The 14,166-nt window shown below is 41.1% G+C and overlaps 1 protein-coding gene and 1 pseudogene across 2 annotated transcripts; one reads left to right on the top strand and one right to left on the bottom strand.

Annotated features, from left to right (window-relative positions):
* Positions 1-1,383: 1,383 nt before the first annotated feature.
* Positions 1,384-5,119, top strand: LOC136463282 (uncharacterized). Of its 2 annotated transcripts, XM_066462291.1 has the most exons (8): positions 1,384-1,786; positions 1,874-2,276; positions 3,069-3,161; positions 3,496-3,640; positions 3,737-3,847; positions 3,923-4,005; positions 4,090-4,147; positions 4,526-5,113. In XM_066462291.1, exons 2-8 carry the CDS (start codon positions 1,980-1,982, stop codon positions 4,603-4,605), a joined length of 867 nt encoding a protein of 288 aa, XP_066318388.1. In that variant the 5' UTR covers positions 1,384-1,786; positions 1,874-1,979; the 3' UTR covers positions 4,606-5,113. The 2 variants fall into 2 exon arrangements, with proteins under 2 accessions (XP_066318388.1, XP_066318389.1); XM_066462292.1 differs by lacking the exon at positions 1,384-1,786 and having other exon boundaries at positions 1,975-2,276; positions 4,526-5,119.
* Positions 5,120-9,821: 4,702 nt separating this feature from the next.
* On the bottom strand, positions 9,822-13,164 carry LOC136463281 (phosphatidylinositol 4-kinase gamma 4-like; annotated as a pseudogene).
* Positions 13,165-14,166: the final 1,002 nt, after the last annotated feature.

Below are 14,166 nucleotides of genomic sequence, written 5' to 3'. Positions count from 1 at the left end.
ACCTTACATTTTTTATCTCCAAACCCTAGCTTTTCCAACCACTTGTTGTACAACATGTCTCTCAACGAGATTTGCCGATGTTCTAGGTGGTCTTGCTGATTCTAAGACAACCCCGTTGTGTGCCTGCCCAATGGGTCTTCCTGAGAGGCATTTGTGGGTTTTTTGAGCGAATTACGAGCATCAACCAACCTTGCCTTTCGAACCTCTTTCCCCTGCGTATTTAGGCCATGTGTGGCCTTAGGTGATCTAACCCCTACCGGTGTATGACTCGAATTAGCGTCAACACACTTTCTGGCGACTCCATTGGAGACGAAGCAAAACAGATCTACTAAGATATGGCCGACGAAGAGCCTTTAGTCGATCAACTTCCATAGGAGGTTCACAAAGATGCTAGAGGAGAGGGCGAAGGCATGAGTTGCTGCCGATTTGGAGTATGCCCTGACATGCTTTGAGATGGACGTGCAGGGAACTGTCAAGAAGATCAGAGATGTCAACTTCGATCCTCTTCCAAATACGTCTACATCTGATGTAAAAATAGATCAATCTTCCTCTAGATCTAGTATTACGCACGATGAGTTTGCTAAGATGATTCATGTGTTTTTTTTCTCTGTAATTGATAAATTTAACAAACTCATGGATAGCTATACGAAAAGGGAGGAAAAGAAGTCTGAATTTTTTGTTTTTTTTTCGTGATGCTTTTGTTAGTAGATCGGTCTTGGTTGCTAGTCAATCTCAATATGGGATGTCGTTTAGCTTTTGTGAGAGACAACCGCTATGCATTGGCTAAGCAACTCAAATTGGTCTATTTGGCGTCTAGAACCGATGGGGCCAATTTAGGGGGTTTGGTGTAACTTTACCAATGGCTACCTTTGCGCAACCGCCAGTTTCTACCACACGAGCCAGTAGGTACATATATAGTTTATACTAACCAATATGTGATATTAATAATAATAGAAACAAATCAAACCTGTCGTCAGCACATTGGCTGTTTAGAGCATCTCTACTAGTTTTCCAATAATATATTCCCAATATGTATGTAGTGGGGGTAATCCAATATTTTTTCTATGAATATTTGGAGAGTTATTGCAATAATAGCCCAATATATCTCCTCCGATACTCATATAGATGGTGGGTTATAAGAGTGTAGGAGAGAAGATGGCTAAAAAGTGGTAGTTAGAAAGGTCTCTATGCTGTTTGGAGGATATACAACTTTCCTTTTATTTAAGGGAAGAGGAGAGAAATATTTATATCTAAAAAAAAGTACTAGGGAGTTATTAATAAGTGAGAGCCGCTGAAAATGCTCTTAGCACGTAACTCCACCTCCACCTAGCCCATTAGGCGGCCCAACCAGCCAAGCCTTGTTCTAGCCCGCGCCTCCCCATCAGGGACCCCTACGGACGGCTCAACTCTCATCCGCACTAGGCAGCGGGCAAACCGCACAAGCTCCCGCCGCAGCACGCACAGTCTCGTCCCCTTCCACTCGGCTGCTCCCATTCAAAACCCTAGGCGCAAGACGCGACGGCGGCGGCGGCCGGTGGGCAAGCACGACAGCGAGTGGCTTGCGCAGCGCAGGCGCGCGGGCGTGGCGTTGGCGTTTCGCGGCGACTCAGCGTCGCGGAGGGCCGCGGGGCACGGGCACCGCGGGCGCCGGTCGTCGGTTCGTCGTTCCCTTCCGTATCTCCTACCCTCGCACAATCATACAAGCAAAAAGGGGCCAAGGGCAGAGCTCAACACTGAACCGAGCCCTCTAATCGTCCTGTCCTCGATTCCAGGTCGTTCAGGGAAGGTGAGGTTCTATTTTCCCCCGTTTAGTTCGGTGATTGACGAGCGCGTTATGAGGAGCTGATGCGGAGCTCTTGATATGTTCTTGCAGCTAAGGTGTCGCAGCTGCCACCGCGGCCCCGACGGAAGCCCGTTCAAGTGTCATAACACCGACGAAACCGATTGCCCAGGGCTAGAGATAGGAGAGGGTCAGAGAGATGGGGCGGCCTTACGGGTTGAAGGGACGGAAGAAGAAGCGCAAGCTCGAGGAGGCGGCAGCCTCTGATGCTGCCCCGCCCGCTGAAGAGGTGGAGGAGCTGCCACCCCCAGAGGAGGCCGGTGGCGAGGAGAAGGGCAACGAGGAGGAGGAGGAGGAGGAGGCAGCGGCTGGGGGGGAGGGGCATGCTGCGGTGGACGGGCTCCCTATCCTACCCAGGATGGTTGATGGGAAGCGGCAGCCTGGGGCCATCTTCGTGCTGGAGAGGGCCTGCCTCGAGGTCGGCAAAGTTGGCAAGGTACAGTGGTTCGGCTGCAGCAAGAAATTCCCCTTTTTTTCTTGTGCTATTCCTGTTCCAGAACAAATTCAACTCTGGCTCCGTTGGATGCTCATGTCCAGTTCAATCCTGCTCTTAGCTTAGTCGATTTCAATTGGTTTATTGAGATGGTTCTACTGTTATTAGTATAGGAAAAAGGGCAAAGGCATAGTAACTTTCACCTTATTATGAAAGTAAAATGTGCACCTTGCTGTGACAACTCCGCAGAAATGTGGAAATTGATGAAAGGAATCAAGAATGCCTTGTACCAGGAATGTTCAGTATCTTTGTGATTATGCAACAGTAGATAATTTTATCATTGGCTTTGAGTGGATTCTGTAGAGATATTGGTGACATCTTGTGCGTGCATGGCACATATGAGGCTTGTCATTTTCCTTCAGTTTATGGCTATAGCCTATGCAGATCTTTTCCCAGCAAAAGGTTGTTGCTTACACATCTTGAATTCCAGTGTTAAGTAGATGTTCTTTTATATTATAAAAAAGTGTCAACTAGACATCACTATTCATTTGAGAGTAGACTTGGTGTGGTCTATTGTTTAGAGATTCTTCTATCTATCTTGTAATAAGGCATATTTGTACTTTGCTATCCTTGACCTTGACCATTGCTAGTATTTCCATTTTAATCATTTAAAATGTTCAATTTTATTTGCAGAAACAAAAAATCAAGCATAACATCTGCGATGCTATCTTTCTAAACAAATGGTTATCACTCCATGGGTATTAGTTTGACAGTTTCTTTTACCATTCTGTGCAGACTATGCAAATCTTGAACTCAGATGATCACGCAAATTATTTGAGGAAGCAGAATCGCAATCCTGCAGATTATAGGCCTGATATAATTCATCAGGTAATGTAAATTTCTGGTTGCCTGAAAATATTGAAAATACTGGAAGATGAATAAAAAACACTCCTCTTTTTATTTGAATTTGATTCTCAATTATTTGCTTCAAGTAAATGGGAATCGGACATTTATTCTATACCAATTGTCAAGTGCTTTCTTTTTGTATTTCCATTTTCCAATTGATCACCCCTGCATCCTGTGCTATTTCTTAAATAAAACATCAGTGACCTAGTAAAAAGTAGTTGACTGGGCATGCCAACAATAACTTAGCTCATTCCTTTCTCACAGGCATCCTTTCCAACTTGTCATTGATGAGTTTGTTTTCAAAAATGTTTTGCAGGCTCTACTAGCAATATTTGATAGCCCTCTGACTAAGGCTGGAAGGTTACTGGCTGTTTATGTGAGGACTGAAAAGGGAGTATTGTTTGAAATCAAACCTCATGTCCGCATGCCTAGAACGTTTAAACGTTTCTGTGGTTTAATGTGTAAGTTATTACTAAAACTCTTGTACCTTCTGTATCTTATGTGTTTCTGTTATTTTGATAATTGTGCTGATTGCAAGTAACTACATAATATGGCAGCACAATTGTTACAAAAACTGAGCATTACGGCAGTTGGGAAGCGTGAGAAGCTTCTTAATGTTGTTAAAAATCCTGTTACCCGCTATCTACCTGTTGGTGCACGAAAGATTGGTGAGAATCTATATTGTTTAATATGATTTTATATCAGGTAGATATGCTAATTGGTACATTTTTTTTAATACTTAGGCCTTTCATTTAGTGCTGAGAAGTCAGTCAACTTGTTTGACTATGTTGCCAAATCCAGTGATGATGAACCCCTTGTGTTTGTGGTGAGTTACTGTGCTTGTAAGCTGGGCTATTTTGATCCCTTAATGCTTGTACGTAATCCCATACTGTCTGCACATTATCCCCAGGTTGGTGCTATGGCTCATGGAAAGATCGACAAGGAATACACAGATGATTACATACAAAGTAAGTAGCATTTATTTGAAATAATAAAAAAATTATGCTGAAAAATTAGATCAGGGTGACATTTTATTTTCTTGCATTCACCGTGGTTTGGTTGTTACATGTAGCAAATGGCCTTAACTTGGTAGCAACTTGGCCATGATCAGTTTGGATCAAATTATCATCCTGCTTTTGACTAGATTGAGTTGCTGGTATCGACATCCTACTTAGAGAATGAGAAACTAGCAAAATAAATGTCCAAAATTATTTTCCTTTCTTTATTCTGTTTGTTTTCACTTTTCCTTGGTGAACAGATTTTGTGAAGACTACAATGTCTGCATATTATTTGTTTATCTGTTTTCCTTTCAATTCAACCATAGTGACGCTTCCCTGTTTGTGCAGTTTACAACTACCCTCTCAGTGCCGCCTGCTGTTTAAATCGGATATGCAGTGCCCTGGAGCAAAAGTGGAACATCCAATGAGGATCTTTTTGAAACAAGCATGGGAATCATGTTTTTTGTTACATATAATTAGCTAGTAGCATTGCATGATTCTCCATCTTACATATACAGCCTTTTTTTTTTATCTACAACACCTCGAGCTTTGACAGTATTTAAATTTTAAACCAAATGTTTCAGTGTAGCATAGGGATGAAAACGGATCGGATACGAACGGATATCACTCATATTATATTTGTTTTCATATTTCTGTTCGGATTCGGATTCGGACACGGATAGCGTTCGGATACATATACGAATACGGATTGACTCGGTTACGGATACGAATAATGAGTATCGAATACGGTATGAATCGGATTCGGAGAAGGTCGGATACAAATATCTATTCGGATATTGAGTAAAAGCAGCATATATATATCATACGTGCGCAAACCATTACACCACTCTATGAGTCCATAATCCATCTAGATTAAGCCAAAAGACTAAAGAGTAAAGCAACAAATAAGATAAAGATACAGATACATCATACATCAAACATCATACAAGCACCAATCTTCGCGGCATGAGTAGAAATAGCCAAGCTCATGGCTTTATGGGTCTCATGGAGTCATGGTCATGGATTCAAGATCTACAATCCTTATATAGGCCATTTTTCATTTAAGAAAGTTTGAACAAAATGTAGTTCAAATTTGTGACTAGTGTTTGATAAAACTTTCTCAAATGGGAAAATGAGCTATGTAACAATTGTAGATCTTGCTGAGATGATCAAACTTGGTATTCAGAGTTTTTTCATCTGATGTCATTTAGTGTCTCATTTGAGCAAGTTTACCAAGTCAAATTTGGTCAAATGAAAAAACAACACTTTGACTCTAGTATTATGAACTCTAACTGACTTCAAATTGAAAAGTTTTGAATACCAAGTTTGTTCAACTCATCAAGATCTACAATTGTTGTTTTGGTCAACTTTCCATTTGAGATAGTTTGGACGGTTCAAATTTGTGATTTTTAAATTTTGATGTCTACAAACTAGTTTTCGGAACCCTAGATTGTCTCAAATTGAAAAGTTTTGAATACCAAGTTTGTTCATCTCATCAAGATCTACAATCCTTATATAGGCCATTTTTTAATTTGAGAAAGTTTGTATAAAATGTAGTTCAAATTTCACAAGTGTGTGACATAGTTTTAGAAAGTCTATATGAGATTCAAGAATTTGTGACTAGTGTTTGATAAAAATTTCTCAAATGGGAAAATGAGCTATGTAACAGTTGTAGATCTTGCTGAGATGATCAAACTTGGTATTCAGAGTTTTTTCATCTGAGGTCATTTAGTGTCTCATTTGAGCAAGTTTGACCAAGTTAAGTTTGGTCAAACGAAAAAACAACACTTTGACTCTAGTATTATGAACTCTAAATGACTTCAAATTGAAAAGTTTTGAATACCAAGTTTGTTCAACTCATCAAGATCTACAATTATTGTTTTGGTCAACTTTCCATTTGAGATAGTTTGGACGGTTCAAATTTGTGATTTTTAAATTTCGATGCCTACAAACTAGTTTTCGGAACCCTAGATTGTCTCAAATTGAAAAGTTTTGAATACCAAGTTTGTTCAGCTCATCAAGATATACAATCCTTATATAGACCATTTTTTCATTTGAGAAAGTTTGAACAAAATGTAGTTCAAATTTCACAAGTGTGTGACATAGTTTTAGAAAGTCTATATGAGATTCAAGAATTCGTGACTAGTGTTCGATAAAACTTTCTCAAATGGGAAAATGAGCTATGTAACAATTGTAGATCTTGCTAAGATGATCAAACTTGGCATTCAGAGTTTTTTCATCTGAGGTCATTTAGTGTCTCATTTGAGCAAGTTTGACCAAGTCAAATTTGGTCAAATAAAAAAACAACACTTTGACTCTAGTATTATGAACTCTAAATGACTTCAAATTGAAAAGTTTTGAATACCAAGTTTGTTCAACTCATCAAGATCTACAATTGTTGTTTTGGTCAACTTTCCATTTGAGATAGTTTGGATGGTTCAAATTTGTGATTTTTAAATTTCGACGCCTACAAACTAGTTTTCGGAACCCTAGATTGTCTCAAATTGAAAAGTTTTGAATACCAAGTTTGTTCAGCTCATCAAGATCTACAATCCTTATATAGGCCATTTTTTCATTTGAGAAAGTTTGAATAAAATGTAGTTCAAAATTCACAAGTGTGTGACATAATTTTAGAAAGTCTATATGAGATTCAAGAATTTGCGACTAGTGTTTGATAAAAATTTCTCAAATGGGAAAATGAGCTATGTAAAAGTTGTAGATCTTGCTGAGATGATCAAACTTGGTATTCAGAGTTTTTTCATCTGAGGTCATTTAGTGTCTCATTTGAGCAAGTTTGACCAAGTCAAATTTGGTCAAACGAAAAAACAACACTTTGACTCTAGTATTATGAACTCTAAATGACTTCAAATTGAAAAATTTTGAATACCAAGTTTGTTAAACTCATCAATATCTACAATTGTTGTTTTGGTCAACTTTCCATTTGAGATAGTTTGGACGGTTCAAATTTGTGATTTTTAAATTTTGATGCCTACAAACAGTTTTCGGAACCCTAGATTGTCTCAAATTGAAAAGTTTTGAATACCAAGTTTGTTCAGCTCATCAAGATCTACAATCCTTATATAGACCATTTTTCATTTGAGAAAGTTTGAACAAAATGTAGTTCAAATTTCACAAGTGTGTGACATAGTTTTAGAAAGTCTATGAGATTCAAGAATTCGTGACTAGTGTTCGATAAAACTTTCTTAAATGGGAAAATGAGCTATGTAACAATTGTAGATCTTGCTGAGATGATCAAACTTGGTATTCTGAGTTTTTTCATCTGAGGTCATTTAGTGTCTCATTTGAGCAAGTTTGACCAAGTCAAATTTGGTCAAATGAAAAAACAACACTTTGACTCTAGTATTATGAACTCTAAATGACTTCAAATTGAAAAGTTTTGAATACCAAGTTTGTTCAACTCATCAAGATCTACAATTATTGTTTTGGTCAACTTTCCATTTGAGATAGTTTGGACGGTTCAAATTTATGATTTTTAAATTTTGACGCCTACAAACTAGTTTTCGGAACCCTAGATTGTCTCAAATTGAAAAGTTTTGAATACCAAGTTTGTTCAGCTCATCAAGATCTACAATCCTTATATAGGCCATTTTTTCATTTGAGAAAGTTTGAATAATATCCGGATAATATCCGTTTTAATATCCGGATAATATCCGTTTTAATATCCGGATTATCTGATATCCGCCGGATATCGATGATATTACATCCGTATTTGATATCCGCCTAAGATATCCGTTTTATTATCCGTATCCGAAAAAAAATCCGGATATCCGAGTAACTATCCAGATAAGTGTTCATATTTGTTCGGTCGAACGGACGGTCGAATAAATATCCGTACCGTTTTCATCCATAGTGTAGCATTGTGTGCTGTTTTAGACATCAACGCCGGCGCTTATGATTCATGGCCCTAAATGGTTGTTCCTTGAAGTCATTTTGGCGCGTGTTTTGTGTGAAGAGTAGGGATGAAAACGGATTGGATACGGACGGATATCATCGATATTATATTTGTTTTCATATTTCTGTCCGGATTCGGATTCGAATACGGATAGTGTCAACTATGTCAGATATGATACGATTGGATATCGACATCATAAATATGTGATTTGAGTATTCGGATACGGTATCGGATGTTGGATATCCGAACTCGGATACGGACAGATCTTAACCCCTTTAAACGGATTCGATTTCGAATACGGTCGGAAAATATCCGTACCGATTTCATCCCTAGTGAAGAGACCAAACTTGGGTTAACACACGTCGCTGTCAGATCTTATATCTGGTCATGTAGTTTACCGCAACGATGTTAATAAGCAGGTCTGTTCATTTCATTTTTCTTTGTGCCTCCCTACCATTGGCTGTTTGTAATTATGGTTTCTCCGCTGTGCACAGCAAAAAACCGCGGTTTTGTGGATCACGAGTAGTTGTATTTTTGTGGGCCATGGAAAAATTTGTGATTTTCGTTAACCGTGCTACACAGAATTGACCTGCAGGGGGAAAATTGATTTCAGCGAAAGGTTTGCTTTTTCTGTCTCCCTTATTCATTGGAAACAAGATCACTGCAAAAGGGATCATTTGAAATTTCATGTCCTCAATCAAACATTGCTGAATTGGATATGCGATGCAAGATACAATGTGAAAAACAAACAATGAACTTCGTTTGGACCTTCATAACTGCTCCGTTCATCCTAAATTATAAGGTATGATTTAATTTGGTGTGGTTTTCAAAATCATGCTTTAATCGCTAATTCTTATAATATATCATTTGTGGCAACAAAAAATTAATCATTAGAGAGTATGCATGTCTAAATACAAATTTAATGCAACTACCATGCTGTTTGGTTCAGAAAATGTAACGCAAACGCTAACATAATAAAAAAACACAGCTAACGTTAATAAAGAAACAGATCACTTGATTTGTTTGTTTTCTCAGGTAACGGAAATAGAAAGGGAAGATCTCGAGCGGGGCCCACGTTCGGGAAGATCCGGAGCAGAGAAGACATGCAGCCAGCCTACGTCCATTCTATTCCATTCATGAATGCATGCGCACGGCATCCGCTTGCTTGAATGCGCCTCGTCAAGATGCGGAGATGCGGAGCGGAGCGGACGCTCCGCAGGTATCGATTCACACTCTTATAGCAGGGGTGATTACGGCGTGATTGGATTACGGTTGGACCGAAACAAACTCGATCACATGTTATCTATTACCGACGTAATTGGATGACGTTACAAATCCGTGAACCAAACAGCTCGTACTTTGTAGCACAAGCTCTTTACATGATTAGACTAGTTATTGTTCAAAAATTACAATGTTTGAATTTTAAAATACATGCACGCTTTATATTTTGAGACTGAGAGCCACGGTTTGCATCCTACTTTCCAACTTCAACGTTCAGACAATAAATATACGCAAATATTTAAATGTCTCATGATTTCCTCAATTATATTTTAAATGAAAATTGTAATACACCATGTTCATCGAGGTCAACCAAAGCGTGTTCGACAATTTAAAAGGTCCCATCCCCACTTCAACTTGAAACTTTATACAAATTATAAATCGTTGAGAATCAACTGCGAACAGAAACGAAATATGCACACCGGAACAACTACCTGCACCTCTCTCAAGGAATACACACAAAATACAACTGAGATTTAGCTGGACTGGGATCTTCGTTGTCATATTCACAAAATATTCATGGGGACTGCTAAACGTGTTTACAACTGGATGAAACCTTACAATTACATCCATTACCGTAACTAACCTGGCAGCACCTTGTCAAGGTAACCGTCCATGATCTCCGATACTGTCTCCAAGAACGTTTCCTCGCTCGTGTCTGGAAGAACATAGTCCTCTGCTTCCTCCATCAAAAACTCGATTTCAGATTTTCTCGTCACCACTTCTCTGCACATGATGCTACCAATGTCGTACGCAGTGAGGGCCCTCTCCGCACCCTTCTTCAGGAGCATGGTGCTGACCTGAAGAACTCGAGCGCACTGAGACAGCTCCCACCCATGGAACTTGAGGAGGGCAATGTCTTCAACAGCATCTAGCGACTTGATGTATGCTAGGGTTTCAGTGCTGAAGGGCTCGCGAGCTTGTGGCCAGTAGAGCCACTCAAATGTACAATCTTCAAACTGCATTAGAAAAAGGGCAACAGAACTTTCATTAATTAATCTATTAAAAAGGTAGATCTTCAAATAAACCAACTTAACATGGCAATCCGACACTGCTAAGTTAACAACTTCTCAATCAGATGTTGATGTTTGGAACAACTAACAGAATTAAAGTTATAAGAGGCATAAAGCAGTATTCAGATGTGTAAGGCTACATATATAGCACATAGACTGGATATCAAATAAAGAAATGCAGACTTTATAGTTTGTGCTGAAAAACAAACCATATGGTTGGTAACTTAGTGACTAATATCGAATAAAGAAACACAGACTTTATAGTATGTGCTGAAAAACAAACCATATGGTTGGTAACTTTGTGACTATATAAACAAGTAAAACACATAATATCAGCAATCACTTAATTACCTTCTCTGGGAAGCAGTATCCATGATCAATTGGAACCAACTGCAAGCGATCACCGTCTTGGTACACCAGTATGTTCCCTGCATGACGATCAGCATTCGCGAACCTAATATCTAAAATGGCAATTTTCTGAACCTCCTTGACAGGAAAAGCTTGAGAGCCCATATCCTCACAACTTCCACGATTCTGCACAAACATTTGCAAAGATCCAATTTTAATCCCCTTCCCCTTATGCAAAGAACGAACCAATGCAGTGGGAGGTACACCAGAAAATCCAGCAGCACCATCTGATTTGCATCCATCAATTGGGTGGTCCAGAAGATATGCTGCAACCTCCCTTAATGCGCCTTCCCCAACTAGTGTGCCCCTTTTCAACCCCTCACCATCAACTGACAAAGGAAGGCTCCTGGGGTTATTTTCCACCATTGGTTCCTCATCTATAGGCTTGAACACGGCAACATTGCTTTCGCCTGAATTATCCTTCATAAAATAGACACCCCCAGATCCTTCTGCTGACATGACAGGAAGGTATCCATTTTCCAGACCAGCAATTGTTGTGTAAATCATTTCCATAATGGCAGGAGAAAGCTTGACCTTTTGATTAACAACAATCGGCTCAATGGTAGGATGCCTGCAACTATCTGTGTCTATATGGTTCATGGCATAGATCTGAAGGTTTCCGTTTTCTTTGGGAGTAACAACCTTTACCACAGTTTCCTTATCAATATGTTTCGTCTGGATCTTTGCTGCCTGGTTGATGAACAAGTGAATCACCGCATCACCTTTTTTGGCAATATCAGTGATCAACTGGTGATCCTCGAGCTCCTTGTCGCCAAGCACAAGCTTTTGATCCTTCAGGCTCTCTAATTGCTCCCCGGTCTCAGCAGCAATCATGTTCTTGAGATACCCAACTTTGTGGGCATTCTCCACCTGGAATCGAAACTTCTTCCCATGGGCAGTCTCGATTACTATCTCATGGAGTTCAGCTAACCGGACAACAAGGTGAAGAACATTGCCATCGGCAAGCCCATAGTCTCTGACACGGAAGTTGTTGTGCGAAAGCTTGTGCCCGCCAAACAGCAGCCTCTGTTTTGTAATGACAAACCCCTTGAACCGCTGGATCCGAAGCTAGACAGAGGCGACAGACTCTGAATCCAGGACCCGGATCAGCACCGGTGGCATCCCAGGCATGGCAAGACAAATGAGAATCGAGTGGCTGGAGTCCACCAAGCAGGCATTGTGGCACAAGAGCAAGATGGTCCTGCAGGGGGCTGGGAGTTGCAACGCCGGCTTCCATCTTCTCTGCTTATTACCAACCGGTGCCACCACGCCAGGGAGGTGAAAAGTCAAGCACTAGTAGAACCTAAGGCCGGGCTATTTACTGATTATTACTGTATGTCGTTGTAGTGTAACCCATTCAGATCACGAGCCCTAGGGTTTCCTCCTGTCGGCAAGGAAACCCTAGGGGGACACCGCTACACACCTATACCCGCGCCTATAATCCCATCTGGCCCTCAATTTTGCTCCCTTTATTTGATCCTGCAGAGAACCGCAAATCCTAGATCAGAAATTTGGCGAATTATATTATTATTAATATTTGTAAAAATGGGACTCGAAATATCGGTCGTTTGCAGATTTGACACTGTACCCACATTCATAGACACAGATGGACCCACTTGTCATCTACCCGAGTGTCATCGTAATCAAGGAGTCAATCTTTCGAGTGTCATCTTTACAATTTTTTTCGACGAAATTAAGCAAGAACATGAGCAATCCATACCAAAACCGATGGGATTGGATGGAGGAGGAGCCGTGGATCCTTCCGCTGGCACTGCCGCTCCGACCTAACAACGCATCTGCAAATCCTCGCAAGAGAGGAATTTTTTTTTGAAAATGTAATTCGAACTTAACACAAATATAAAACCAAAAAAAAGGAGAAAGAAGACGACCGCATTGGAGCGATTCATTACCAGGGGCTGATGATATATCCGAGAGATCGATCCGAAGTAGCAAACCCTACGGCCGCGCGCCCCCAATCCTAACACCACCACGGGACTCGGCTTCCGAATTTCCGATTGGGATCGGACCTGCAAGCGCCCACCAATAGCAGTCACCAATCCACGGATCCTACGCTACGCTAACAAGTAACACTACACCAGCGCACTACGGCAATCGATCGATTCGAAGGAAAGAAAGCGGCACAAAGGAAAGAGGAGCCGGAACAATATATTATATAGAATCGACGCACGGAGGAGTATGAAATCGGTCTTAACCTATACCGCTATACGGTGTCGGCGCGTCGCGGTGGTTCCGGGACGAAGAAACCGCCCGGGCGTGGCGGATTGCCAGATTCCAAGGGAGGTTATTTTTGCTTTTGCAGTTAATATATATACTCAGGTGCCTACGTTCGGACTTCGTAGAGCACCCGCCACGTTTGGTTAATTACTCCACGCATGGACGATTTATTTTGTGCCTTGGTGCTGTAACAGATAGGGGAGGCGGTACCATGACGTTGGAGCCGTAGCAGCCATGCTGAATTTTTGGCTTCAAATATGCAAGCTGTGCTTCCAACTAATGAATTAATTGTTTGTCTAGAGTTGGGTCTGAGGACATATAAGGCGTGCTTGTGAAGTATGCGTACGGGGCCAAGCTCAAGCTAACTGGTCGGCATCTTGGCGATAGCAAAGGCTCGTAGCGAAGGCTTGAACGCCAATTTTTTTTTTAATTTTAATCCTTTTTTTTAATATAATTTTAAATCTAACACTGACGATTTTTTTTAAAACTAACACTTTTGGTCGCGCCTATTGCTCTGGCGCGGCCAAATGCCTGTGCCGCGCCATGTATGGTGGCGTGGCACAGGGCTGACGTGGCGTGGGGCGGCCGGGGGGCGCTGACGTGGTCGGTCCTGCCGCGCCACCGACCCTGGCGCGGCAGTGTCACGCCGTGTTGCGTGGCGCGGCTGGACCAAACATACCGCACGAGCACCCACACCTGCAGCTGCGCCCGCCGCCGGCCCGGGCTACCTGGATGGTAGAATCGAAATGCGTCGCGCCAGTATATTGTTGAGTTTTTTCACGGACGAATAGAGAATTTGATAAGCCAATGATTAGTTTTTCATCTTTCATAATACGGTTATGCACCATTTTAACTAATCAATTACGAAAAATTACCATCGGTGTCCAGATACGCCGGGACTGTCAGTTCCCGAACGCAAGGTACTTAATCTTGTCGGCAGTGCTGCCGCGACTCAACGAAACGAATAAGAAGCAAGTTGACAAGCTGCCACATAACATATTCATTGTTTTGACATAAGTTTGACATAACATGACCAAATAACCCCGCAAGTTTTGGATACCAATATTCGTTTGACCTAAACAAACTAAGACCTAGGAGTGTAAGGATCCCTCGGACGCCTCTGTCTCTTCTGATTTGTTGGC

This window comes from Miscanthus floridulus, chromosome 7, assembly GCF_019320115.1.
Source record: "Miscanthus floridulus cultivar M001 chromosome 7, ASM1932011v1, whole genome shotgun sequence".
In the NCBI taxonomy this organism is placed as follows: domain Eukaryota; kingdom Viridiplantae; phylum Streptophyta; class Magnoliopsida; order Poales; family Poaceae; genus Miscanthus; species Miscanthus floridulus.
Note: the sequence above shows the minus strand (reverse complement) of the source record. Positions and strands in the feature narration are given on the sequence as shown.